This window comes from Chelmon rostratus, chromosome 9 (genome assembly GCF_017976325.1).
Source record: "Chelmon rostratus isolate fCheRos1 chromosome 9, fCheRos1.pri, whole genome shotgun sequence".
Lineage (NCBI taxonomy): Eukaryota > Metazoa > Chordata > Actinopteri > Chaetodontiformes > Chaetodontidae > Chelmon > Chelmon rostratus.
The window spans coordinates 18,763,032-18,789,020 of record NC_055666.1 but is presented as its reverse complement, the minus strand read 5'-3'; the positions used below and the strand labels follow the sequence as shown (position 1 = coordinate 18,789,020).

General features: G+C 40.2%; 3 protein-coding genes across 4 annotated transcripts; 1 reads left to right on the top strand and 2 right to left on the bottom strand.

Moving 5' to 3' along the window:
* Positions 1-289: 289 nt before the first annotated feature.
* On the bottom strand, positions 290-10,870 carry lamp2 (lysosomal-associated membrane protein 2). 2 transcript variants are annotated; one of them, XM_041944380.1, is made up of 9 exons: positions 10,727-10,870; positions 9,079-9,194; positions 8,279-8,489; positions 8,022-8,183; positions 7,699-7,931; positions 7,463-7,582; positions 6,934-6,988; positions 6,668-6,838; positions 290-2,480 (listed from the first exon to the last, which is right to left on the bottom strand). In XM_041944380.1, exons 1-9 carry the CDS (start codon positions 10,770-10,772, stop codon positions 2,338-2,340), a joined length of 1,257 nt encoding a protein of 418 aa, XP_041800314.1. In that variant the 5' UTR covers positions 10,773-10,870; the 3' UTR covers positions 290-2,337. The 2 variants fall into 2 exon arrangements, with proteins under 2 accessions (XP_041800314.1, XP_041800315.1); XM_041944381.1 differs by lacking the exon at positions 290-2,480 and adding an exon at positions 2,658-5,598.
* A 254-nt stretch (positions 10,871-11,124) lies between these two features.
* cul4b (cullin 4B) lies at positions 11,125-22,201 on the bottom strand. The gene is made up of 20 exons (XM_041943796.1): positions 21,283-22,201; positions 19,844-19,959; positions 19,647-19,750; positions 19,430-19,499; positions 17,987-18,060; positions 17,737-17,899; positions 17,428-17,517; positions 16,277-16,359; positions 16,114-16,181; positions 15,911-16,029; positions 15,611-15,803; positions 15,398-15,502; positions 15,205-15,315; positions 15,003-15,088; positions 13,829-13,936; positions 13,609-13,722; positions 13,409-13,514; positions 13,119-13,291; positions 12,885-13,037; positions 11,125-12,313 (listed from the first exon to the last, which is right to left on the bottom strand). Exons 1-20 carry the CDS (start codon positions 21,761-21,763, stop codon positions 12,218-12,220), a joined length of 2,613 nt encoding a protein of 870 aa, XP_041799730.1. The 5' UTR covers positions 21,764-22,201; the 3' UTR covers positions 11,125-12,217.
* A 1,318-nt stretch (positions 22,202-23,519) lies between these two features.
* On the top strand, positions 23,520-25,679 carry mcts1 (MCTS1 re-initiation and release factor). The gene is made up of 6 exons (XM_041944357.1): positions 23,520-23,689; positions 24,536-24,688; positions 24,790-24,887; positions 24,971-25,104; positions 25,246-25,313; positions 25,417-25,679. Exons 1-6 carry the CDS (start codon positions 23,679-23,681, stop codon positions 25,496-25,498), a joined length of 546 nt encoding a protein of 181 aa, XP_041800291.1. The 5' UTR covers positions 23,520-23,678; the 3' UTR covers positions 25,499-25,679.
* The last annotated feature ends 310 nt before the right edge of the window (positions 25,680-25,989 follow it).

The window sequence follows — 25,989 nt, the reverse complement described above, 5'->3', positions numbered from 1 at the left end:
GCCTACGTCAATGGGGCGTGACCCCTGTGTAAACTTCATATCTGCCTAAATGCCAGTAATAGCTGGAGTCAGGCCTCTGCGTGCCATTACAGGTGCTAAAAAGCACATGGTTGATCAAAGTCGAAAAGACAGTCTGAGCAATCGCAGCAGGCCACTCAGCAGCGTGAATGTTTAGTTTACAACCGTTAACCTTCAGTCATGACACACAAGCTCCTGTTGTGCAACGTCACGACGGAGGCAGAACGCCAACTGCTAAAAGAATGACAGCGATACAAAACAAGAACGAAACTTTATTTAATTTGTTCCCCACTTGTGTTAAACAAGCTCATCATATCACATTCTTCATCAGATGGAGACAAGCTTCAAGCAAGCAACTCAGAGGTGCAACACAGAAAGGCACGAAACTGTCAGGGGGAGTGAACCAATGCACACAACTGACGATCATAGAGGTGAGATGGTGTGAAGTATTACTCGTGGTCTGCATACTTGAACTGCTCATGCTCATACGATCACATGGAGGGAAATGTAAGAATCTCACTCTACCTAATGTTTAGTTGTTAAATCAAGAGCGAATGAATGCATTTTCAACCAAAGTTTGATTCTGGCCACCAATGTAATTATAAGTTTAAACCACGTCTCCCATTCGCCAAAACATATTTTGTTTGACTTGTGAAATAATAGGGGATCAAAATAGAACAATTTAAGCGATTCAACAAATACTCAAATGTGCATCTTTTAAGAGAAGTGTACATTTAAAGAAAATTCAATCTTGCTAACATGAGTGACAGAAACATTAACGCCTAACATTACACATTTCCAAACAAAATCAAGAAAAAATAGTCCCGGTGCAGGTGAAGTGTCTTGATAAGTTAGTGTCCCTTTCATAAAGCTTAAATTCAGTGACTGCATGTGCGACATGAGTTTTCATTGATCCGTTAACTGTATGTTAAGTGATGGTTAAACAAACATGAAAAGATCGGCATCTGGGGTGTGAACAACAGTGTATCTATTAGCTTGCTCGTACATTCACGTCATCAAAAATCAATGTCATTCATTCTATACAAGAGAGTAATTTACACATATACTACTGTACAGCACAGAAACCGAGAGGGAAAAGCCTCTCTGGGGTGGGAGGAGGGACGGCTCTCGGAGGAGGTGGACGGCTACTCACAGCCATGATATTAATTTTCAAAACATGCAATCTACAATCAAACGATGCAATGTTGATCATAAATGTTTTGGTACTTGATTCAGTCATTGGCATCAAAGCAAAACCAAGGAAACAGTCGGGGTGTTTGCTGGGATAATTTTTAAACTGTGTACGAGAAGTAAGCTAAAGGTTATTTTTAGAGACAGAATAAAGCAGAAGTTCGGGATGCTTTTGATGCTCTGACGGGCAGCGAAGTGGTCGGGAAGGTGTTTTTAAGAGCTGTGAGGGTTGAAAGGGTGTCAGGGGCGGAAGCGGCTGAGTTGGATTATACAGACTGGTAGCCAGTGCGACTCTTCCTCCGGCCAATCAGGTAAGAGATAAGCACAAGGATGATTAGGAAGCTGAGCGCCACGGCCACTGCAATGGGCACCAAAAAGCTCAAATCAGAGTCCAGGAAGCATTCCTCAGCTGACAGACAGACAGACAGACAGACAGACAGACAGACAGCAGGTTAGTGGTTTAGTCGGCAGAAAACAGGGATTTAGGATATTTACAGTCTACAAAGGATTAGAAAGAGGCAGAGCAGCAAGTAAGTACATCAGAAATTACAACAGGTGGAATAAACAACGGAGCTGTAGTGTAGATCAGAGAAAAGGATTAAATATTCAAAAAGCACAGAATGGAAATCACTCAAGTGGTTATTACTTATTCTACATGAATGTTAATTTTAGATAGAAAAAAGAAAGGAAGTTCGTAAAAGTAGTCCCACATTTTGGGAAATATGCAAAACGAGTCAGATGAGAAGACCAATAGCACTCTCTGAACCTGTAGACAGCAGCTCGGCGGCTTAGCTTAGCATAAAGACTGGAAACGAGAGAGGAACAGCTAGCCCGAAAACATCGGCCAATCAGCACCTCTAATGCTCACTAACTAGCATGTTGTATCTCGTTTGTTTAAGGTCTCATCCAACTCTCTGCAAGAAAACAACCGAGCATATTTCCCAAAATGTGGAGATGTTCCTTTACGAACACAGTCAGGAAGTCCGCAGCACTAAACACTGCGTGGAAACACCATCACAACACACGCTGGTCATTTTTCACAATTAGTCAAAGGCAGCAAGGCAGAAAAGGCAGCGGTTCACCGACTACCCTTTGTATAGCATCAAGATCAAAACGAGCCAAGTTTGACTAGAAAGACTCGTAGCCGGTGGCCGTGTTTCTCTTTCTCCCGATGAAATAGGCCAGCAGAACGATAAGAATGAGAACGAGCAGGGCAACTCCGACAGCTATGGGAACAAGGAAGCTGTCTGCATCAGCCTGGCATTCCTCAGCTAGACGAGAGTGAAGAGAGCAGAGAGGTGAATGTCTTAAAGGCTCAACAAGAAGAAATAAAATTAAAGGTTAATGCATGAACTCCTGAAAGAAAGAACTGACTTTAAGAAGGTCCCAAGTATCTACAGCATGGAACCTTTTTTATGGTTTTTAAAGGAATAAACATTACTCAAGCGTCCAGGACAGCAATGCACTTTTATTTCCATACATCCTAAAAAGACTAAAAAGCTCCACTTCAGTCTGACACACAATTTTATCAGAGCTAACAGCGTGAGAGAATGAAGATGAAATCAGCAGTCATTTGTATCCACATAACACACACTGATTGATCTTTAAATGACAGTCTTGCAGCACAAATTCCCTTTGCTGAATACGTGTGTGCAATGTTCTCAACTTGCGAAGGGAAGATAAATAGCGAGCCAAATCATGTTGCCAAAAAAACCCAAAACCCAACGTTTCCACTGAGCGAGGCACAGTTGTCATGATGATGGACATGTTCGATGATTTATTGAGAACACGGGAGATAAACCTTGAGAAAACAAACATTTATACCAGTGCTGCAAAACTATCTGCATAATTAAGGCAAATGAGTTCGTACAAAGCTGAAATACACAGGACAGCAACAATCACAAGCAAAATCAAAGCAGTACTTGATTTATAGCTATTATTCATACACACGTACAACATCCTGGGAGAGCAACTTTTATAAGCAACCTTGAAATGGAAGTAATTCTCGTCATTGTCACGTGCAGTTTACTGGCTGCGTTGTTCCAGCCCTGAAGAGTTGGAACAAGGCTGATAGTACACAGCACTCTGCTAGAGCTCAGCAACAATAACAGCTACTACCATGTGTCACATTGGCTTTCTATCATAGAAATACACATTCTGAGGCTTGTCTTCACCCCTGATCCTGCATCACTGCAACCTGCACTGATTCCCTGACTCGCGAGCTCCTGAAAACTCACTTTCAGCTTCTATTTGCGACGGGGTCCTACACGAGGACACAATTTGCCTGCGTCAATTTTGTCTATTTCGTGTGATGTTGTATCACATACTTGGGTGGATTTAGCAGCTCGTGAATCAAACTCTGAAGACAGGTGTGAGGTCTGTTGAACTAAACTGATCAAACCACACCCACGAGGTCACAAGACCTGGTCCAGATAAGCTGAGCTTTTATAGCACTCATTTGACATTTTGGGAAATATTCATTTTCACGTTCGTTCTCTCTTGTTGAGAAGACTGAAAGGTAAAATGAAGGTTAGCTTAGCTTAGCATAAACACTGAAAACGTTCTCTTGGCTGCAGCCTGACACTTTACAGACAGACATAAAAGTGGTGTCAATCTTCTTATCCAACTCTCAGCAGGAAAGGAAATAAGCCTATTTCACTTAAAAAAAAACATATTCCTGCATTAAACTCTTATGAAAAAAATACATTCAGACATTTTTTTCCTGAACTTTGAACTTTAAGTTTTCAGGAGCTTTAATGTCCCCTGATGCAGCTGCAGCCCTCAGAGCTCAGGCCAAGCCCAGACCTATACACAGGTGAGATAATGTGACAACAGTCTCAACATAAAGCAAAAATGCAAAAGAGCGGCGTAGTGCATTTGTATGTATATATCCTCATTTCAGAACTGTCTGTGCTGAAAGTGAGTGTCTACACAACGAAATTCTCCCTTTTCTAAACCTAATGCCGTAATGTATCATGTGAGCAAAAACAACAGGTGACCTTTCTTTGCAGATTTGTTCTCTGGAGAATAAACTGGAGCATGTGCAAATGTGAGAGACCTTTTAAACAGGAGACATTTGGAGATGGTGTAGCAGAAGAAGCACAGGTGTAATTAATAACACTAACGACAGCTTGATCCCATGTAGTTGTCAGTTTCGGGGCCTTCAGCTTTAAATGGCATCGTTAATGTCATGAGTCCCACCTGGACTTTTACTGCTTGGCATATGTCGAAATGTCTTCCACACAAAAAAAAGCTCTATTCATGTTTAAACAACAAACACTTTGATGTCACATTCTTAATACGATTGGAGCCACAAAAATCAGGACAATAATTCCGATGTTCCTCCTGCTCTACAGGGGCAAACATGGGCTAAAGCGAATTTCCTTTGACAAATTTCCAAATGGAATTGACCTTCATCCTCGTTCATGAATTTCTGGGATCAGAGGAAGAAGGCTGATTGACCATCTTCCTTTGTGAAATGCTGTGAAAGTTAGCGTTCTTGTATGTCATGATGTGAATAATTGAGATGACAAGTCAAACCATAAAAGAAGTAAAACGTAACTAAAATGTGCACAAAGATTAAATAATGACAAAACAAAAAGGGAATGTCTGGAGAGCAAGTGCAGGACCTCGCAGCATGAAACTTCTAACTGCCCCACGTCTCATGCTAAAAATGTGGATATAATGAATGTCCAGGGGCTTTTGTAATGTCCTTCTGTACACGTATACTCCAAGAATTCTATATAATATATGTTGAATGTCACCTTTTATGTGATTGGAATTACTTAATTTAAGTTGTGTGGATCTTGCACTTGCTCATTAACTAAACAAAAAACTCACAACAAAAAAGGAAAGACAAAACATCCAGATAACAACAAAAAAGAAACAAACATTGGGGGTAGACAAGTTTGGTCCTTGAGAAAAACGCCAAACCCTCCAACTTTACGTGGATTTTACTCCTCTTATTATAGCATCATTAAAGACCCTTGAGGCAACTGCAATTCAAAAATGTTCCATGTGCTTTTCATGTCCCTTAATGATCAATAAATTCAATACCAAGAGAGAGTTAAATCTACTTTTCTGACAGCAGACAGTTTATAAAACTGCATCTCATGTTTTCTCAGCTGTGACTTTAGTTCAGATTTTGACTCGTGAATTTTTAAGCCCTTTGCAAATTAGACATGAACATAAAACCCAAGGACCAGGCTTGGGAACCCCATGATATTTCAGGATCGATAGCAAACTGGATTTAAAGGGTCTGATATCCAACATAAGTCTTTCTTCGACCAATCACGTAAGCGATCACTACAATGAGAATCAAGCCAGCCAGAGCAGCGCCAACAATGATTGGGATTAAGATGCTGGTGTCATCCAATGAACATTCATGGGCTGCAGATAAAAAGAGAGTCAGTCAACAGGTGGAACAGTGATTTTCTGATTAACAAGAGACAAGACTGGAGCAGCACGACAGCAGTTCAGATTATTTGCCATCTTTAAAAACAGCTGATCTTTTCAACTGTGCCAAAATACTCGAAACACTTAATTTTCTCGACTTCAAAGCTGTCACATAACACTGTGCTCATTTCAATGAACATCTTGGGCACAATAGATAATAGTAGATGCCCACGATATAAATGAAGAGATTCTGCAGGAAGTCGTTCAGATGGTTTTGAAGTGAACAAGAAAATGGACATTAACCAGATTTCCTTTTCAGGAAGTGGATGGACTTTTAATATTGAAAGCAAAAATGGGGGGTCAGGACCCCTCAAATACTGGATACTTTCACATCTTCGGGCTTCTAAAAATCCTTCAAATGACTCATGATGAGGGATCATAAGCAGACATTGCTTCAGTTTAAGGGGACAGAAAGGCTGAGCTCCGCTCATTTCAAGTGTGTATAATCAAAGATGTATCATCTTTTATGTAAAACTAAACCAGTAATTTTACTACAGGGTCTGCTAATTGTTTTATGTGCCATAGATAAAAAACAAAAACCAGGTATCGCTTGGTTGTCATTTTTACATCTGGTTTTGGCTGCACTAATTATACATTTGTCTTGAAATTTACAATAGATAAGTTAGGGATATTAGTTCTACTCATATTATTCTACAAATCATAAAATATCGAATTGGACATCTTATCGAACCAAAATGTGACTGTCTTATAGTGCAAAATTACAATTTTAACAAATAAAATACTTCTTAAATTGTTCTTGCTTTAACATTTTTAACTTGTGACCTTCAGTATTATTGAAAAAGTTACCTTTAACTAAGATGCTGTCAGTACTAGTTTTCAAATGACATCCAGCCCTACTACAAACTAACCTGACAACACAATCCATTTGGCTGCTTCAAACATCAGCTTCCTCATTGCAACCTGTAGAGTCATCATCTAGAACATCCATTTCCCCCACACTCTACATATGAAGCACTTTAAAAGACATTAAAAAATAACCTACCTGTACTGAAAACACCCTTCTGGACTCCAACGGGCTGAACTTGAAGGTTGAAGGTGTAGAGGGTGAGCTGGCTGGTGATGGTGTAGTTCTGCTCTTTGTTACACATGTAGGAGCTGCTGACGGCCGCCTCCCACAGACTCAGGTTGGTGTTGGCCTCAGAAAAATGCACCCCTTGAAAGAAACGCACAGACACAAAAGAAAAACTCGACATTAGCCTCTCAGTGTGGTGCCTGGTCTATGCAGGTAAGTATGATTCTTCCAATTACCAGAACTTGTTGTTCCAGTGACGTTGAGCGCGCGCAGGCGGAATTTCTTCGTGTCCTGTTAGCCAGAAAGTACAGATTCAGAAACTGAAAATACACCTCAAATATTTTCATTTTGAACAAAGGAAATTACACCTAGAAACTCTCTCAATTAGGCTAAATACAGACGCTCAGCATCTGGGACATCCAGGATACAAACATTTCCCTTCTCTTTTTCCAGGGATGAGTGACACTGTCAGCAAACATCTCACATTTTGTTGCATCCTGCCTTGTTCTGTGACGTTATGTAATGTGGGTATTTATCCACCCAATCTAATTCAGAGATTCAGATCCAGAGGTATGAAGCAATGGCAAATATGGAAAGATAATGAAGGTAAGGTCGCAAATTTGCTCGTATAAGAAGATGAAACTGTAAAATATTTGGCTGTTCTGCTTGAAAAAAAAATGCTTCAATGGGTACCTGAACACAATGGATAAATGGTTGAAAAGTCCAGCTTCAAATGGATATAACAGCATACTGTTGAGGACTTACATTGGTGAAAGTGAACATGAGGGTCAAAGTGTTAGACACCAACACCAGCTCGCTGCTGTTGACTTCACATGATCCAGAGACTATGGTCCCATTAGGGTCGAAGTTCATCTCCTGATATTTCTGTGCCAGAGGGAAGAGAAGGGAACCAAATCAGGAACGACTACGGGAGATCAAGTGTCATTCATCTGGAAGGGCTTCACAAGATTACGACATTGTAATTCTGTTTATAAACATACATCTGCTTGCTTGTAACCAATCCGCAGGCCAAAGCTGGCTAACAGACAGGCTGTGCTGTTTTCATCAGGCTTGATGCTGTACTTCCCAGTGGAGGGTGTAGGGAGGGTGGGGGTCGGGGTGGTGGTAGTAGGAGGGGCAGTAGGGGTTGTGACAGGGGCTGCAGTGGTGGTACTGGTAGAATGAGTGGTGGGGACAACAGCGGTTGTGGGTAGATCAGCAGCACAAGAGGTAACTGTGTGGGGACAAAACAGAGTCGACAATCAGCGTAAACAGGACAGAAACATTACAGGCAGAATCAAGGCGATGCTGCAGCCGCACTTACTGTTTTCACTCCTGCTGTCGTTACTGACAAAAGCCTGTATGAGCACGTTCCACAGCGTCTGATTGACCAAATCAGCTTCGATCATGTCGTTGCTCTTGCACGAGTAGCAGGTGTCCATCCTTACGTCTGTAATGTGAGGCTTCACGGTGACACGGGTGGTGTCTAAAAAACATTCAAAAACACATCAGCATCAGTACAAGGCCCCTCGTGCATGCTTGTATTTTTGTGTTTTTTGCTGTGTGGGGTGTAGAAGTTACCATTTGATACAGAATTGGGGAAGCGTGTCGTGTCGCTGAGGTTGTAGGAAAAGGTGACGAAGTCCGCCTGGTACACATTTTCACTGAGGGTGAAGTTCACGCTCCAGGAGTGTCCTTCACCGAAATTAAGCTTCAGCGTTGAGCTTTTGGTGTCACACTCACTTCCATCTGTTGTGACATTACCCGGAAGTTCAAACTCAACAGTCGCACTCTACAAGAAAGAGTGTGACAGGGTGACCTCATTTGACATGATTATATAAGTTTATGACATGAAACTTTGTCACACAGTCTGTTGCTTCTAAGAATTCAACCAACTAACAGTTTCTAATCACCTGAAACATTACCTCTGTAAACATGCCACAAATATTAATAGGCCTGATAGACAGCTTACTTTAAAAATCCATGACAGATAGAAAGAATAATAAATAGAAGTTTGGAAATTCCTTAATATTATATTAATTTCTGTGAGCTGCTTTTTACAGCACAACGACGCACTAGTGAAAAGATGGAGCACAACAGGATATGCACCAGGAAAACTCAATGACTGAATGCTGCTGAGTAGCAAGAATTTATTTGCTTTGTCATGACTCCTCTCATTTCCTCTTTCCGAGATGACGTTTGCTCCCACAAGAGGTTGATAATCACACTGCTGAAGCGGCCTAATCAAAGTGGAACTGCTTTGCTTGATGGGTAAAGTAATTTCATGAGTATAATGTGCAACATGATGTATTAAATACACCAAACACAGCTGGTCATAGTAGAACATCTTGTGGTTAGTTTGACAAAGACCAAACACTCACCTTATTGCCAGTTACTTCATATGAGACTGAGAAGTTGACCATTAGATTGGCATAGAGGCATAATTTGCCATCTTTGTCTTGGACAGTAACCTCAGCACCATGCGACAGCTGGGACACTGAAAACAAAGAAGAAAAATTACTCTTTATCTCCTTGTTTACACAAGAATCACATGACCACAAGTTGACTGAAGTGGAAAACAAGAAAACACTTTAAAAAATGACTGTGCACTATTCATAACACATTATACATGCATCAAAACACTGTGCCATTCACACTGGCTCTGAGAAAGTGTATGCAATTTAACAGAAGAGGTCCTTTCAGATTTACTACATGGTTTTGACAGTATGCATTGTCATCACCTCAACAACAGCTACCTGCCATATTCCCCAAGTAACATAGACTTATAAAGCCTTCAATATTAATTATATTCCATGCTTGTGACCTTGTTATAAAAATACTGTATTCCTACTTAAGGGCCATGTTTTAAGACACAGTGTGTGATAATGTATGATAAAAAATGATAGTGGCAACATAAATGAAATTCCTGATAAGGTCATATGGCCTGGACTGACTACCACTGGAGATAAACTTAACCCACTATAAGCAAACTATAACCTCTGTTACCAAACTAGTTAACGCTAGCTGAAACACAGCGCATCAAGCACATATCAGCTGGTAACAACAGAAGAGTGTACAGAAGAGAGTCCTCAATTAAAACGGAGGGTCATCTTAAATGTAAAGTGATCGTGTTAATGGTAATGGCCGTTTGCCTTTTAATGTCCGTTGCTCTGGAGTCAAAATCTATCAATCTCTGTATGTATCGCTGTCAGATAGCTATCTTGCTAAATCATATGAACGTGAGGTTTACGGCAATACGTTGTAGTTGTGCTGTCACGTGCTAACTTACTGTAACCTGAAAAATGTAGCTAATGCTACCCATTATAACCAGGTGACATAATGGTAATGCGTTTTTCTACTGTGGCAACGGGGTTTATGGCACATTTTTTACTCTCTTAGGCTTAGTGTGTGTGGCTAACGTTGTTTAGCAGCAGATATAAATCGGAAGGTCTGAAGGCTTTATCGTCACCTCAAACTTTAGCTTCAGAAGAAGTGTTTTCCAACCTGTAAGCTAACGGCTAAGGTAGCTAATGTTAACAACACATTACCGACTGGCACAAGGTTCAAAGGAGCTTGACAGTTACCTCCAGAGCATAGTTTGGTTGTCATACGTTGGCAAGAAAAAATAAATAGGAAATGCAGGAAATTACAGTTTATTGAGATGCATACGGTGACTTAACGGCGTTCTACTCAAATGTTGACGTAGTTAACAATTAGCAATCAAGCTAGCTTCGTTAGCAAAACATAACGACTCCTCGAATGAACAGCCAATGATGGATTGGATTAAAGGCCTGTATTGTAAATTTAAACAAACAGCACATTTATGTCTATGTCTATAAATTAGAGACCATTTACAAGTAAGAGCTATTCTTCAAATCTCTTTCCCAGAGCAGCTTTTAGCCTGAGCCCGAGAAGCACCAGGCCCGGAGTGTCCCGCAAGTTTAATCGCGTCACTTCGCAGAAACGGATAGCATTTTTATCTCACTTTTTGCAGTTGATTTAAAGACTAACAATGTGGATGACACATACCGATTCCAAAGGCGACAATCAAAACAAATGTTGCGCATCGGTTCATGATCGCACAGTAGTTTGGAGTGTCCGCCAACGGAGAAAAGATGAAGAAACCCGACAGGGACGCTCAGTCAGCGGTGTTTGGGATGTAGCTGTGCCGCCGCCGACTGTACCAGGAAATGGAAGTCATATGACAGGGACCAACATGTAGAACCAGAAGACGTGTGTACTGCAGTCTAGCTTTAAATCTCTGTTGCCCTTTTATAGAGTTAATTATTGTACTGTTCGCGTTTTTATGTTCCACGAGCATGTGAATATTCACTGGCTTCAGACCAAAGACACTTACTAATGGGCGACTTTTATACAAGACAGTGAAATGTGTTAGCAAATCAATGATTAATAAAAGAAAACCCGATTGAAACAGTTATTTTAATCTCTAGCAATAAATCTAACAGACTCATACAAACAAGGGCATGTCTAATCAATCATATTTTTCCTCGTGTTGAGGCAACCCACTCCCATTCCCCCCACTTTTCAGCAAGGCCTGCAAGCCCCACAGGGAGACATACAAAAAAAATATATAGTGTATGTGTGGGGTACGATGATGGGGAAATGGGCTCTGTTGTTGTTGTGCTTTTAGTATACTTTCTAAGGGTTAACAAAAACCTAAAAAGCTGTTGACTGTCAGATGAGATCATTTAAAATGTCACTTTTGTGAAGTATGTACAAAAACATACAAAGACAGAACAAAGAGAAACTTAGATGCATATACTTGTACAACTGAAGAGTTTTAGCAGCTTGAATAACAAAAGAAGTGCTCCTTTTTTTGGCACAAACTCTGCTTTGAACGCTTTGCGTGTTCAGGATCACAGCTTTATCTGATGGCTACGCGGCCTTAAAAATTGTAAAACTTTGCTGCAGGATCACACGTTTGACACAGATATTTCCCAAATTTTCAATTCCCTACTATGAATGTTATTCCAATAGTTCCACATTTGACACTGACTGAAGAAACAAGCATCAGTTTAATTTTTTTCATCCTTTTTCTTTCCGACGTGTGGTACATTTAGAGCTTTGTTAAGTGTGTCAGCATTTGCTTGGGATACTGAGTGAACAAAAAGAAAAAAAAGTGACTTGATAACAAAGAGCATACTGATTCAAACTGGACAAAAAAATCTAAGTTTGAAAATAAATACTTTTTCTCTCCATTAAAAAAAAGAGAAAAAAAAGAGCCAACGGAACAACATCTGCGTGTCTTCTTTGTCTGTCCACGGTAGCCCAACTCTCTCAGAGGCACTGAGAAATATGGACAATATTCTCTTTTCAATGGGCATGCAGTCCACAGGATCACAAGACCCCTGACAAAAATCCTGTGGAGCAGTATCCATTCACTTGTCGGTCGCTGGGTTGAAGATGATAATGGTTAACGTCCCCTGGAGCAAAAGATTAAGAGACTGATCATCTCAGCCTGACTGGACCATCCGCATCTCTTTTTCTCTGTCACTTTTTCTAAGCCACATAGTTGTACTGGTTGGGGTTCTCCTTGTCACGCTCCATATAGTCCCTGTCAATAAGAGACTCTATCCTCTTCTTCAAGTCAGCAGGCTGAAAGGGCAGAACACAGACAGGAGGCAGAGGTTAACACACGGGGCACTTGCCAGCATTTCTGGTTATTTTTATACTTGTGAGGTGTGAGGTAATCACAGTGAAAAGCTTATTCATGTAAGTCAGGCCACTTCCCCTCAGCAACCTTATGATACAAAAGCCCTTCTTGCACAAGTCAGTTTAGATCTTCTCCTGGTAGACCTGTCTTAAATCAATTTTAATTTGACTCTTAGGACGGTACTGTTAGCTAATGGGAGCGGTAGCTTATTAGAAAGGAGGGTGCTTCTGTAAAATAACACCCAAAAACAGGCATTCGATATTAACTTATAGCAGATACTGAAGTATTTGCAGGCCAATAAGTAACAAAAAAAGAGTATAAAAATGTCAAAAATGTGTTTAAGTGCATTTCCATTTCATGGTTAGTCCACTGCAGAAAGTGGAAAAAAAGTCACACAAAGTACAAACTGTGGTCACAATTTTAAAATCTGATATAATGATCCTAATAAAAAAAATAATAAGACATCCTTATGGAGGATGAAACCATTTTGTGACACAGTGTTTTGCTAATCACCTTGACAGGGAACTTGAGCTGGTTGTACACCTCAGACATCAAGAGATTATGGCTCAGAGTCTTCCTCATCTTCATGATTCGCACAATGGCAGCATCAATCTGATACTGACGATCCTGAAAGACCCTTTCTGTGGTACTGGCTTGCTCCTCCACCTGAAAAAAAAAACAGCTGGTCAAAAGAATTCCCCTCAAAGGCCTTGAAATGAGGAAAATAATACAAGGTGATATTTATACCGTTTCTTTCATCTGGATCTGGTTTATTTTGATCCTAAAGAGCTTGTGTTTGAAGTCATCATTGCAGGAAAACTTGTCCCCGTCCTCCACATCTTTGCTTTTCGGAATTTTGGTGAGGACGCGTGCTTTTCCACAAGCAAGTGACTGCAGAGTCCGGCGCAGTTCACTGTCCTCTGCAAACCAACACAGTAGTGGTAGTTTAGATCAGTACTGCTGCATAATGAGTTCTTGACATCCTTTACTTCTTCGTCAACGTGCGGCCACATTAACTTTGATGTGATCATACAGACCTATTCCTGTGGCAAGCTTGATCTCCTCCAGGGTGAACTCCTCTCCTTCGTTAAACATCAGCAGCACAAGTGTTTGGAAAAGTGACACCTGCAGCTCCTTCTTGCCCTTCAATTAAAGAGAAGAACAAAAACATTGAGCTTTATTCAGTGATTGAGCAAAACATACCAGAACATTCGTAGTAATCTGTTACAGTATCAACCTCTTTAAATTCTGCCTTTAAGACACAATGGCCGAGCGTTGATTGCCACTGCAGCTTCCTGCCACTGTGTTTGCCCAGGTAGAAGGTTTTGAAGATCTCTTGCAGTCGCACCATCTGGACAAAGATAACAGAGTGGTTAAAAGCAACTCACTATATTTATTGCATGGCAGGTTGTAAAAACAACACGTTCTGAAAATTTCAGTATTTGCTCAGCACAAACCTCTGGAGGCAGGTGCACTTCCATCGGGACATAGGTTGGCCAGTAACCCATAGTGAGGATGTTCACCGTCAGCTCAATGTTGCCAGGAATGTTTTGGCACTGCATATACTACAGAAACACAAACGAGACGCATGTGATGATCTAACTAATAGCCTTAGGTCATCACTGTGCTGTTGAGGACATTCGGTTTCAGGTGCCAGTGAGATGAAGAAATATAATCCATGAAGTCCAATCTGAATAATGAATAAATGTGTCTGAAGGCTGATGGGATTCCAAAAGACTGCAGTTTGTTACAATTACAATAAAAATAAATATGAGGAGGAACTTTAAAACTGTGGAAACTTATCATGGTATCAGGTTTGCTTGATTAACTGATTTTTCCAAATGACATTAAAAAAACATTTTATGTTTATGTTTATTCCCTTGTTCCAGCTTTCCAATGTGAGAATTTGCTGCTTTTCTTTTATAACCTCCACAAAGAAGGTTATGTCTTCTCTTCGGTCTGTTTGTCTGTAAGCAGGATTACGGAAAAACTACAGGCCTGATTTTAACGAAACTTGGTGGAAGGCTGTAGCATAGGTCAATGAAGAACCCACTGGAACATTGCTAAGTGCGTATGTGTGTGTGTGTGTGTGTGTGTGTGTATATGTATATATATATATATATATATATATATATATATATATATATATATATATATATATATATATACACACATATACATATATATACACATATATATATACATATATACACATATATATATACACACATATATATTTACACATATATATATACACACACACATATATATATATATATATACACATATATACACACATATATATACACACACACATATATATATATACACATATATATATAAAGAAGCCATTATTGAGCACTCAGGGACGACAGTGGTTTCATGACAACAAACAACACTACTTTCTCAAACTGTGGAAATATAAATAAACACATGTAACACAACTATTTATACTGCTACGCCAATTCAAAATTTTACATTCTAATATTCCATATACATATATGGAATATTAGAATACATATATACATATATACATATATGTACACACACACAGTTCATACATTCATACATATACAAAACTCCTATCATATGGATATTCTTAGAGACTGCACCCACTATTGTTGTTCTTACTTGTTTGAACTGCACCATGATGTCTTTAGAAAGCTCCATATCCTTAAACATCCCCTCCAGTTTGCTGGTGAACGCTGCTCCACATTCTGAGGAAATGGCAAGAAGGTCACAAGTCAATGTGTGTCAAGATTCCCTTTCTGTCATGTATTTCACATCGAGGGTGTTTGCGTGTTAAGAAGTGACACTGAGGGATTTAACTGACCATGCTTCAGTTTTGACAACATTGATTTTTCAGCATCCACAGAGGCGCTTTTTCCAACCAGCAACCTCTTGGCCAGATCCTTCTTGTAAAATGCCTCAAAAACATCTTTTCCTACAATGAAAATACATTACTCCATTAAAAACAACCACACAGGGAAAAAGATCATAAACTGAAACAAATGCAGTAACATTACCATAGATGAATCTAAAGATAATCATGATCTTATCCAGCATCTTCTCCAGTTCTTCATCTGTTGCCTCTTTGTTTCCTGCTCTTAGCTTTGAATCCACATGTTTTGCTGGAAATAGAAGCAAATTCATAGCACAATTTATTTGATGATTATCATCACTCATTGCTCATTTACAGCTGGTGCAGCAGTTCTGAATGGGGGACAACGATAACTGACCTATGAGCTCTGCTGGTTTATTTGGCCGTTTGTTGATGAATGTTTCGAAAGCCTCCTTCATGGCGTTGACAAACTTCTCGTTCTTCATGAAGCAGATGTCGATGATGTGATCCACCTTGTCTTTGAAATCCAGCAACTCTTGCACCATTGTTTTGTCTTTTTCTGGATTGATTACGATTGTGCTTCCAAAAGCCTGGCCATTGATTTTCAGGACAATGGCAAACGGTTAGCAACAGAACATGCAAAACAACTCATCATGCATTATCTTCTGACTTTTACAAACTGTTAAAGCTCTCATACCTTTATGTACTCTATCCAATGTTGCAGCAGGACCTGAACACCGCCTCGCACTCGACTGAAGAGCTGATAGAGAAGAGACAGATCCTGAATTCTGTTCTCATCCAGCAGGTGAGTCAACCCTGGAAGTTACAGACGACAGAAAGCCAGAGGTCAGAACTCTTTCAACATACAGCCGTGTATATCAAGTATTTACTGCTCTGTACCTTTTTGCAGAGTAGCTGTGAGATGTTCACCCAGCAACTGCTTCTCCACGGTAGCAATGAGTGGCTTTCTGAGCAGGGGGAGGAAAAAAAAAAGCAGCTCAGGTTACAAATCAATCTTTGTCAGTGTTTAACTGCAAACTGAACACGACAGTCTAACACTCACTGTGTGCTCTGGTCTAGATATGTGATGACTCTGTCAGCCTCCTCCTCCAAGCGTTTGTTGACATGATGGAGATATTCTGGTACCTACGAAAAAAAGAGGGGCAAAAGCAGTGATTAAAAGTGAATCAAAAATTAAAAGGTGCTTGTTAATTTGGCGAAGTTTAATTAAGTTACTTGTACTTTTTTCACCAGTCAAAATCTGAGAAGAAGAAGATGGTACCAACTCAGCTGGTCTTCTCTCTGAGGCTAAACTAATCTCAGGCACATGAGTTGTTGTACTCATTAAATATTAGCATCAGGATTCAATTAGCCATTTATTTGAACAGCTAAATCTTGATTGTGCGTATAGTACAGTCCATTCATTTAGAGTTGGACTGCTACATGGAAAGTTAGCTAGAAATTCCTTAGGCCAAAGTTTCTCAAAAATAAATGCGTGAAAAAGAGTGAAAATATGCCTGAATCCACTGTGTCAGCAAGTAAACAAAGAGATACAAGAAAACGTCTAAAACACACCTTTAACGTGTCGCCACTGCGTTCTGATCACCTGAAGCTACGGATGGAGGATGTGTTGGTATTTTTGGCCTTCTATACAGCGCATAGTGAACGTGGCTGGGAAGATCACTGGTGCCTCCCTCCCCTCCCTCCTGGACATTTATAACCCCTGCCTACCCAGCAAAGCCACTAGCAGCGTTAGTGACCCCACCCTTCCCTCACACAGCCTCTACAGTCTCTCCACCCACTCCACCAGACTGTGTGACAGCTTCACACATCAGGCTGTCAGGATGCTGAAATATCTCTGTCTTCAAAAAGTCTGGGCTGTAGCTTAGCCATCCCACCCCAGACACACCCAACAGCACCAGCCGTAAGAACTTTTTCATACAAACATATTGCTGAGTGGTTGATCAGTATTCACTTTCGAACATCAAAACAAAACACTGGGTCGGTTTCATTTTGAGGTACTAAAATCAAGACCTGATGTTGCAATTCAATGTTTTCGATGAAAAAATATTTATACTATGAAATTCCAGCACGGACACTGGATGGATACAGTGTGATCAGATTGTTCATACTTCGACAGTTATTCTGTGAAATAAGAAACACACGCCAGCAAACAACTAAATGGGCCCTGAGCATGAGGGTCACATAAATCACCTCTCTCTCCTGCATCAGCCTCTGTCCCTCTGCAGCGTACAGTCGATTGGTTTCCTCCAAAAAGCGCTGCTCAAAGGAGTCTTGATAAATCTGTCAGGGACGGAGAGAACACAGCTTTCATTAAAACCATTTGTCAACAGGAAACTGACAACTCACCACACCCCTGTGTGATAATCTCAGACAACGCAGCTGCCAAAGTCACACTTTTCTTGTAATACAGATGAAACGCAGGTGATTTCAAACACAGATTTACACCAGCGGACACTCGTGTGCGGATCATCATGGCGTAAAGATGAAGTGGTCACTTACCTGCAGGTCAGAGAGCATGCTCAGCAGGCTCCTCAGCAGACTGCGGTCTATCGCCTCTCCGTTTCGCTCCCTCTCGATGAGCAGCAGGATCCCGTCGATGGTTTTACTCTGGACCTTCAGATCACTGATGATGTAGAACCTGAACAGCTCCAGACCCATGTCCCTGCAGACCAGAGCAGCTTGTTCAACGCCCACTTTTAACAGAAATCAGCCTCACACAACACAACAGCTGACAACAGCGGTCACTCACCAGATTGATGGCAGCATTGAATTCTGTAAAACATAGGTGCGGTCCAGAAACAAAAATATACTCCTAATCATGATCTGTGAAACAATGACAAATATTCATAATCAGAAATAAGCACTAATAACATTTTAAACCTTTTAATTTGATTAAAATAAAAGGGCACACCTGCTTACTCTTTGCAAACAGCTGTATAATATCTGTTGTGATGCTCTCACAGAGAAAGTCTGAGAAAATAGGCCTGATGTTGACCTGGGTTTGAGACTTAAGCCCTATTTGCATGTGACTTATATCACATGGGGACTTCTAATAATTTATAATAATTGTGGAGGTCGTCTGTGATCTTAATCGGAAGCGAATATGACATATTTCACCAAACCCAGAGGTCATGTGACAGCTCTGTGTGAATCAGCATCTCTGTGATTTAGGGTTGTATTTTTTTTTAAACATCTGTTTTCAGTTGTCAGACAACTGAACAAATATGAAATCTGATTGCGGCTCACATGTGGAACAGCAGTGAACAGCTGTGCAGTGAGATCGGCTATAATGAGGTTAAAAATGAGTGATGACAGAGAAGTTTGGGTGTAACAAAAGGTTGACACGCAGCCATAATCTGTGACTTGATCGGAAGGAGCTGCAAATGTGCATTTATGCTTGAAACACATGCAGAAAGCGGGCAAAACAACTGCAAACTATCTTATTAATGTGGCTGCTGAAGAACAGACGCTCCGCTTCTGAAAGCCAGCATCCGTCTTATGCAGAGCCTTGATATCATATCCGGGGGATAATGTCAGTAAATTCGAGTCAAATACAGACTTTGCTTATTAAACACAGACGTGGGGAGGTAATTTCTAAACCACATGAGGTCCCCTGGTAATAATAGCCCTGTGCGAGTCGGGCTTTAAACTCTTTTAACAGAAGGCCTGCGTTACAGGCTGGGGGTTTGGAGTTTGAAAGACACGGCCGCATATATTTTCACAAATATCGCCATCATCTTTGTGGGTCCCATGTGACAAGCTGACAGATTGAACCACAGTCCAGACTTTCACGCTGACAGTGACCTTTTTGTTGAAATTGACATTTGTTTTGATGTTTTCTTTTGTGGCGTTTACAGATGGGAAGCCCTTGCATATGCATAAGATAGTGATATTTGCAAAAATGTCTATTTACCAGGCAGGGTGAGACTAATGACAGACACTATCGAGTTGTATTATTGGAAGAGTAGAAGCCAGCATGCTTGACTCATACAAAGGAACTAAAAGTCAGAACCAGGCCTCTTTTTTTCACATCTCTCACAGGTTGCCCAATTTTGTGGAATTCATCAGTGGAATACCCCTTTAAACATGAAACTCTGATTATAAACAAACTGCATGAAAAGTGAGGTTCTGTCAACAGACTCTTAACGGACATGACAGCTACCACTCGACTGCTTAGAGTTACAAAACATACCATTTGTCTGCAGTGATCTTGCCAGCACTTATCAATTTTCTTCAGGAAAAGCACACTGTCCAGGGCGTCCGTATGAACAACGTTAAGGCAAAAAAAAGTTTGCTTTCATTCAAGAGCTTTACTGCAATATGACTACAAAATCAACACAATGCTAGACAAGATTAATGACAGATAGAAATGACAGCGACTGAAGATAAATACAAACTGTAAAGGATATTCTCTGAATTGATCAATTTGTGCCTTGATGTGGTCTTCACACACGGCCCTCAGCTGTTTGTAAAGCTTGGCAGAGATCTTATGGGAGCACAGGTTCTCGACGGCCTGAGGGGACAAAAACAAGGCGTGAGAGAGGCCTGGGTCAGTGAAGGGCTTCAGTGAGCCTCCTCTGAGAGGTCAGCGGGTCTGCAGTGATACCTGGTAGAGCTCCTCTAGATTGTACTTGATTGAAGTGCTGTTCTGTATGGCCTCGACCGCCTCCTTCAGCTTCTGCCAGGTCTCCTGCGTGTAGTTCTCAGGCAATTTGGGTTTTTCTGTGTGCAAAACAAAACACAAACTCTTCTGATAACGATGTCAACCTTCGCAGGACCTGAACGACAAACAGCGGACCTCACCGGACCACTGCTATTCTAAAGAACTGTGTCTGTTTCTCTTTAAAACAGAGTGATCAAGTTTTGGGTTATTTCAATATAAAGATGACCAGGGCTCAGCAATATGCTCATTACTGAGCAATCATGTCATGATATTCATCTATAAAGCTTCTGAAGTACCTCACATCTCTTCTCTCTGAATCTTCAAACTGAAGTACACAATGCAATACCTCTTTCACCTTAGATATTATGTACGCACTAACATTGGCAGGTATTATGCAGCTTTTCAACAGGATGAAGATCAAACTGCCCTCATGCTGTAAACTTCTTTCATTCTTCTGGGAGATGTTTATGACCTGATCAGATTTATTACTATTTTAATAGTTTCTTTTAACTCTATTTGTTGTTCGGTTGCTGGTTGTTTTGCCTCATATATGTCTTGTTCTTGTATGCTGGCTGTGTGATGACTTGACTATGAATGTTTCTTGTTCTCAGGTCTCTGTCGATAAAGATATCTTGTTCTCATTAAAACTATCCGATCAAAACAATTACTAAAATATGACTGAAATCATCATCACAACGACAATCTGGATGTTATCCCAAACTGCAAAATTATGTATAAAGTGATCAAACCAGTGTTTAAAGTGAGCGCCACTGTTATGCATTATACCGGGCCCAATTCTTTATGTGTTTTATCCTGCTTTATGTCTTAATTCTGCTCAGTATTGTTTAATATGATAAACACCATTTATAGTCTTATTAGGACTTGCTAACAGGATTTTTAGAACTTAATTGTTAACTTATTTAATTGATTCAGCTATGACAAATGAGCAAAGAGCATCTCTACTTAACAAAGAGATAACTTCTCAAGAGTATTTATGCAAACATTTCTTCTGGATGAACTAACAGTCATCCCAACATTGGCACATCTTCGTTACCAAGGTGACCGGTGAAGGAAAACCTAACTTGGACCTTTTTTTGACACATTTCTCAGTCATATCAACGCGATAGCCCAATCGGTAGCTATCAACGGTTCAATGACTCAGTTTAGATTATTATATTTTAGCTTTTTAATTGTGATGCAGCCTTTAGGAGCAAGAAAAAGACGAGCCCTACTCTGATTTGACAATTTCACAATGCTTGGTCCAGTGCTGTACAGCACCACAGAGCCTGGGTGCTTGTTAGCAGCTGAGTTTAAGTTGCATATAGCTGTCAGTGAGTAGTTTAGAGCTTGAATCACAGTCTCCACCAGTGTGCATCTGCTACCTTTGAAGTTCTTGATGACTAGTTTCTTGGCAGCACCGGGTTTACTGTTGGAGAAGGTGCCGGAGCCTGCGGTTTTCGTCAGTCCGTTCGCATGGTGTCCCACGCCGCCGGACAGGAACACGGCTTTGCTTTTGTTATTGGAGCACGAAGCGGCAGCGGCGGCGGCGGCGGCGGCAGCCTCCTCAGCCATTTTCACATCCAGTCCAATGAAATCCACTGAATCCTCGAACCTCAACTTCTTCTGAATGTGCAGCGGAGTGGGAGAGCAGGAGGAGGAAGAAGAGGAGGAGGAGGAATTCAGGGTCTTGGGAGGCGAAGAGGAGATCGTGTCAGCGGTGTCGTCCCTCTCTGAGCCGTTTATTTTCCTCTTCTTCGGAGATGTGATGCTACCGCTTTCGTTTTTGACATCAGTAGCCGCTGGTCTAGCCTCCTGGGTTGGCGGTGGTGGGGGATTAGGGGAAGATAAACCTGTTGGAAACATGAAAAAACGGGAATACTAATTCTTAACAGCCAGTCTTCTGATCCGAAACTTCCAGGCTTGCCGGAGGATGAGCTCAGTGTCCGAGAGCTTTTATCTGTCTCAATACGGAGAGGTTTTACTCAAGTCCTTTATCCGGTATAAAACACACAATAAATTGCAAACTACACAGCTCCACTTGGATCCAGCCTTGTCTCTTTCTTGTTATTGCTGGCAGAAGAAGAAAGATGGTTGGCTATTGCTTCCTCTTTTTGCCTCGCTTGTCGAACCGCGTTGTAAAGTCGTTGAGTGCCAGCGGTTAAAGTAAACGGCCGTTAAGGAAATTTATTTACAGAAGAAATGTAGCTACAGCAAAAACAGGCTCACATGATAGTGAAAACAGACGCTGGCAAACAAGAGAAAAATTTCGCTCATGAAAGCTAGTCGGTGACCCCACCGGAAGTACTTTGTACAAAAGTACTTTTTGCACCAGCGTGTTTTTTTTTATACCGACTCCACTGTTGTGGCTGTTCTGGCCACAAGATGGCGCCATGTCAGCGCCATGGACTCAGGGGTTGACGTCATTGTGAGGGACACGACTGACCCAAACGTGAATGAAAAACAATTGTTTAGTTATTAGATGGTTAATGGATATTTACTGTAACACTGTAAAACAAAACTTAAATGATTAATGAAACCTAAAAGCATTGTGCATCCGTCATCAAGTTGTTTTTGGTCTATGAAAAAGCCTCTTTATACTACATTACACTTTTTACAATCAGTACAATGTTTTAATTTTTTTTTATATTGCTCCATATTTTATATCACATGGTTCATAGCCCTTACATCTAGATCCACATCTTCTACCACATCATTATTACTGCTTTTGCTTTCACTAATTTTTTTTTCTGTTATCTAAATTTACTTTTTGAAATGTTCCTAAGGGGGTTCCCTGTTTTATTGTTAAGTATGTATTTTTCTTTTCTGTTTGTATTTTTCTCTTTTTCATGCGCTGTGAACAGTCTATGGAGATGATTCACTGCTCAGTGTACTGCAGTGTGTGTGATTAGTGTTACAAACACGTCAGTGAGATGTTATATAAAATACTGTATCTTTCCTGTGAAAAATGTTGTGTTAAAATTGGATATGGATTACAGGTATGATTGTTGTGGACTGACGGAGGAAACGCCTCCCATTCCTTCTGTCAGTCCACAAATATTCCAGAATAGTTGAGATCAATTTATAATGGAACTATCCATGTTTAGTTTTATTCTGAGTACAAAGTGAAAGATAAAATAATGCTGTTTGTAGTTATCTAGGAAATACCATATTCACAGCTGGAAATATCCAGGCCCGTTTGTTTCATTTTTATACAGAATTTAAATGTTGCTGCAATGTAAAATCAATAGTATAAAATCTGTGTAAAATCAATAGTTAAACAATTTTGTCTATAAATTCCAAGCATATCTTTTGGGGGACAGCTTTGTGATGAGTTTTAATTGTCTAATCCATGATCTAATTAGGAAAACAGAAAGGGTCACAAGCGCATGAAAACTGTTTTGTCACTATGGAAACTAGCCTTACCATTAACTATCGTATCATTTGTTAAAGTGTCTATGAAGGATGAACAGTCTGCCCGACTGCGTAAGCCAAAACGTTCCCCTTACAGAAGTTACCTAGGTGACAGAAGAGGATGGAAGCTCCAATCATAATCGAATTCGACCTGACTTGCCGTGTATCGTAAACAAGTGTCGTGAAATGACGTAAAACGTATACCACTGGCCCTCCACTGCGAAACAGGCGTGGATTTTGCCATAGCATTACTTGATAGATAAATTGTATTGTGTTGTTTACTTGTGTTCACCATATCCGAGCTGCCACAGTAAGTCCGGACAAGCTTCGTCACAACTGAGGAACAGGAAAACAGAGACCAACGAGGATGTTCAAGAAGTAAGTTGTTGATGTTGTACCATTAGCTAACCACAGCTAGGTGGCTAACGCTAACAGAATAGCAGTCAGGTCTTCTGAGTTTGTTGTAGACTCATGTTCAATTAATGAGACGAACAGATTATGAGTTATGACATATTGTGAGATCCTCAGTTATTATATTAGATTAGGCTTGCGTCCAACTAGACTTTTTATTAATATATATCCATTTCAGTTTTTTGCCAGCCGTGTGTGATCTAAAGAGAAATCATTCACGTTTCTGACCAAGATAAAAAAAAAAATCAACTCGCGCTATTCTTCAGACAGCTGGTGACATCCAGGCACGTATCACACTAGCTTAGCATATTTCCAATTTAAAAATGATAATCATATATTTGAATTAAGTATCAGAAGACTGAAAGGTGCATTCCTTGTCTACAAGGTTCCAAAAATTATCTCAATTTTTAGGCTGTACTGAGAATTCTACTTACTCAAAAATACAATTGTGTATTTTATTGATCCTGAAATTGGATTCTCTTCCCAGTATATCTGTATACTCTGGGGCATTGGTTGATGTTAGCTTCAAAAAGCCATATTGGAATTAAACCAACATTGTACTGTCAATACTTGCCGCAATGTGGACTCAGTATGCTTAATTGTATTATAAGTGCTATATTTTTGTGATATATTCAGGCCTGCAGTACATTAACACACCTGACAAATTAAAAATACAAACATAGAAATAAGCTTTGTTGTAAAAAGATTCTTAGGATATGATGGACATGATGCAAAAGCTTTGCTCTGTTTTCAACCTGTGTTTGTGCTGTAGAAAAAATACTAACAAACAAACATTTTCTGTTTCTGCTTCAGATTTGATGAGAAGGAAAATGTGTCCAACTGTATCCAGCTGAAAACATCAGTGATCAAAGGCATCAAAAATCAGCTGGTGGAACAGTTTCCTGACATTGAGTCATGGCTAAATCACATAATGCCAAAAAAGGACCCTGTCAAAATAGTGAGATGGTATGACTTATTATTTTTCTCTTCAAGGTTCTCATATGCAAAGTGTTTTCAGTACATTGGGTTTCCTTCTGCAGTTCATATTTCTATTGTTCCTCCCACAGCCATGAACATATTGAAATCTTGACAGTGAACGGAGAACTGCTCTTCTTCAGACAAAGAGAAGGATCATTCTACCCAACTCTCAGACTGCTGCATAAATGTAAGATCTCCTCATGTCAGCTGGGTGATGGCCGTGTCTGAATGTTCTCATACTGATAAGAAATTCCCTTTTTCTTTTCATAGATCCGTTCATTCTTCCACACCAGCAAGTAGACAAAGGGGCCATTAAATTTGTCCTAAGTGGAGCCAACATCATGTGCCCTGGGCTAACATCACCAGGCGCTAAACTCTACCCAGCTGCTGCTGACACAGTAGTTGTATCCTTTTATTCATGATGCTGCACATGGAAACTATTTGATGTTAACACTATAAAATATTATTTGTCAAACTCTTCTATGCTATACAGTTACATATTTATTCCAACTTCATAAGAGTTTGTCTTTAACAAGTGGTTGCAGGCCATAATGGCAGAGGGAAAACAACATGCACTTTGTGTTGGCGTAATGAAAATGTCTGCAGAAAGCATGTATGATTATTTTTATTATTATTATTTTTACACTTTAGAGAAGCAAAATGTCCATTCTGTTCCTGCCCTTACGGTGCCTGATCTTAATGTCTTTTGTAAACAGAGAAAAAGTCAACAAGGGAATCGGCATTGAGAACGTTCACTACCTGAATGATGGATTGTGGCACATGAAGACGTATAAATGACAATATCAACACCTGTGACGCCTGCCCCTGCCACTACCCCCCGGAGAATGTGGAGCTCTTGACAGTGAGGCATGAGCTGCCAGTCAACTGTGTACACCTATGGACTGAGCTGTGTAACCTGCTGGAGGCTTTGAATCAATCGCCATTATGCACAAATAAAAAGTTCTTGCTTTAAACCTTATTTTCAGTGGGTATTTTACATTTAATCCAATTAAATATGCCCACATTATTGCGTTGCCTATGATTTTAGGATTGCGGTTTTAATTACTTCAGGGTAACCTTGACTTCCTGGTTTTAATGTGATGATGATGATGAAGTTTGGACACCTTCTCATTCAATGTTTTTCTTTATTTTTATTATATTCTCCATTGTATTATATGGTAAACAAAGCAAAATGTGTATCTTTTAGATTATTCCAAGTGGCCACTGTGTGCCTTGATGACGTCTCTCCACACTTTTGGCATTCTCTCAACCAGCTTTATGAGGTAGTC

Bases quoted from the DNA above. Each gene is read 5' to 3' on its own strand.
- lamp2 (XM_041944380.1), bottom strand. From the start codon at position 10,772: ATGAACCGATGCGCAACATTTGTTTTGATTGTCGCCTTTGGAATCG. The intron at 9,195-10,726 runs GTATGTGTCATC...CTTTGTTTTCAG, and splicing joins GATTGTCGCCTTTGGAATCG to TGTCCCAGCTGTCGCATGGT. The intron at 7,932-8,021 runs GTAAGTGCGGCT...GTCCCCACACAG, and splicing joins CGACAGCAGGAGTGAAAACA to TTACCTCTTGTGCTGCTGAT.
- mcts1 (XM_041944357.1), top strand. The intron at 24,888-24,970 runs GTAAGATCTCCT...TTCTTTTCATAG, and splicing joins TCTCAGACTGCTGCATAAAT to ATCCGTTCATTCTTCCACAC. The intron at 25,105-25,245 runs GTATCCTTTTAT...AAGTGGTTGCAG, and splicing joins CTGCTGCTGACACAGTAGTT to GCCATAATGGCAGAGGGAAA.
- cul4b (XM_041943796.1), bottom strand. From the start codon at position 21,763: ATGTTTCCAACAGGTTTATCTTCCCCTAATCCCCCACCACCGCCAACC. The intron at 19,500-19,646 runs ATATCCTTTACA...CGTTGTTCATAC, and splicing joins CAAATTGATCAATTCAGAGA to GGACGCCCTGGACAGTGTGC. The intron at 18,061-19,429 runs GTATGTTTTGTA...ATTGTTTCACAG, and splicing joins AAGATCACTGCAGACAAATG to ATCATGATTAGGAGTATATT.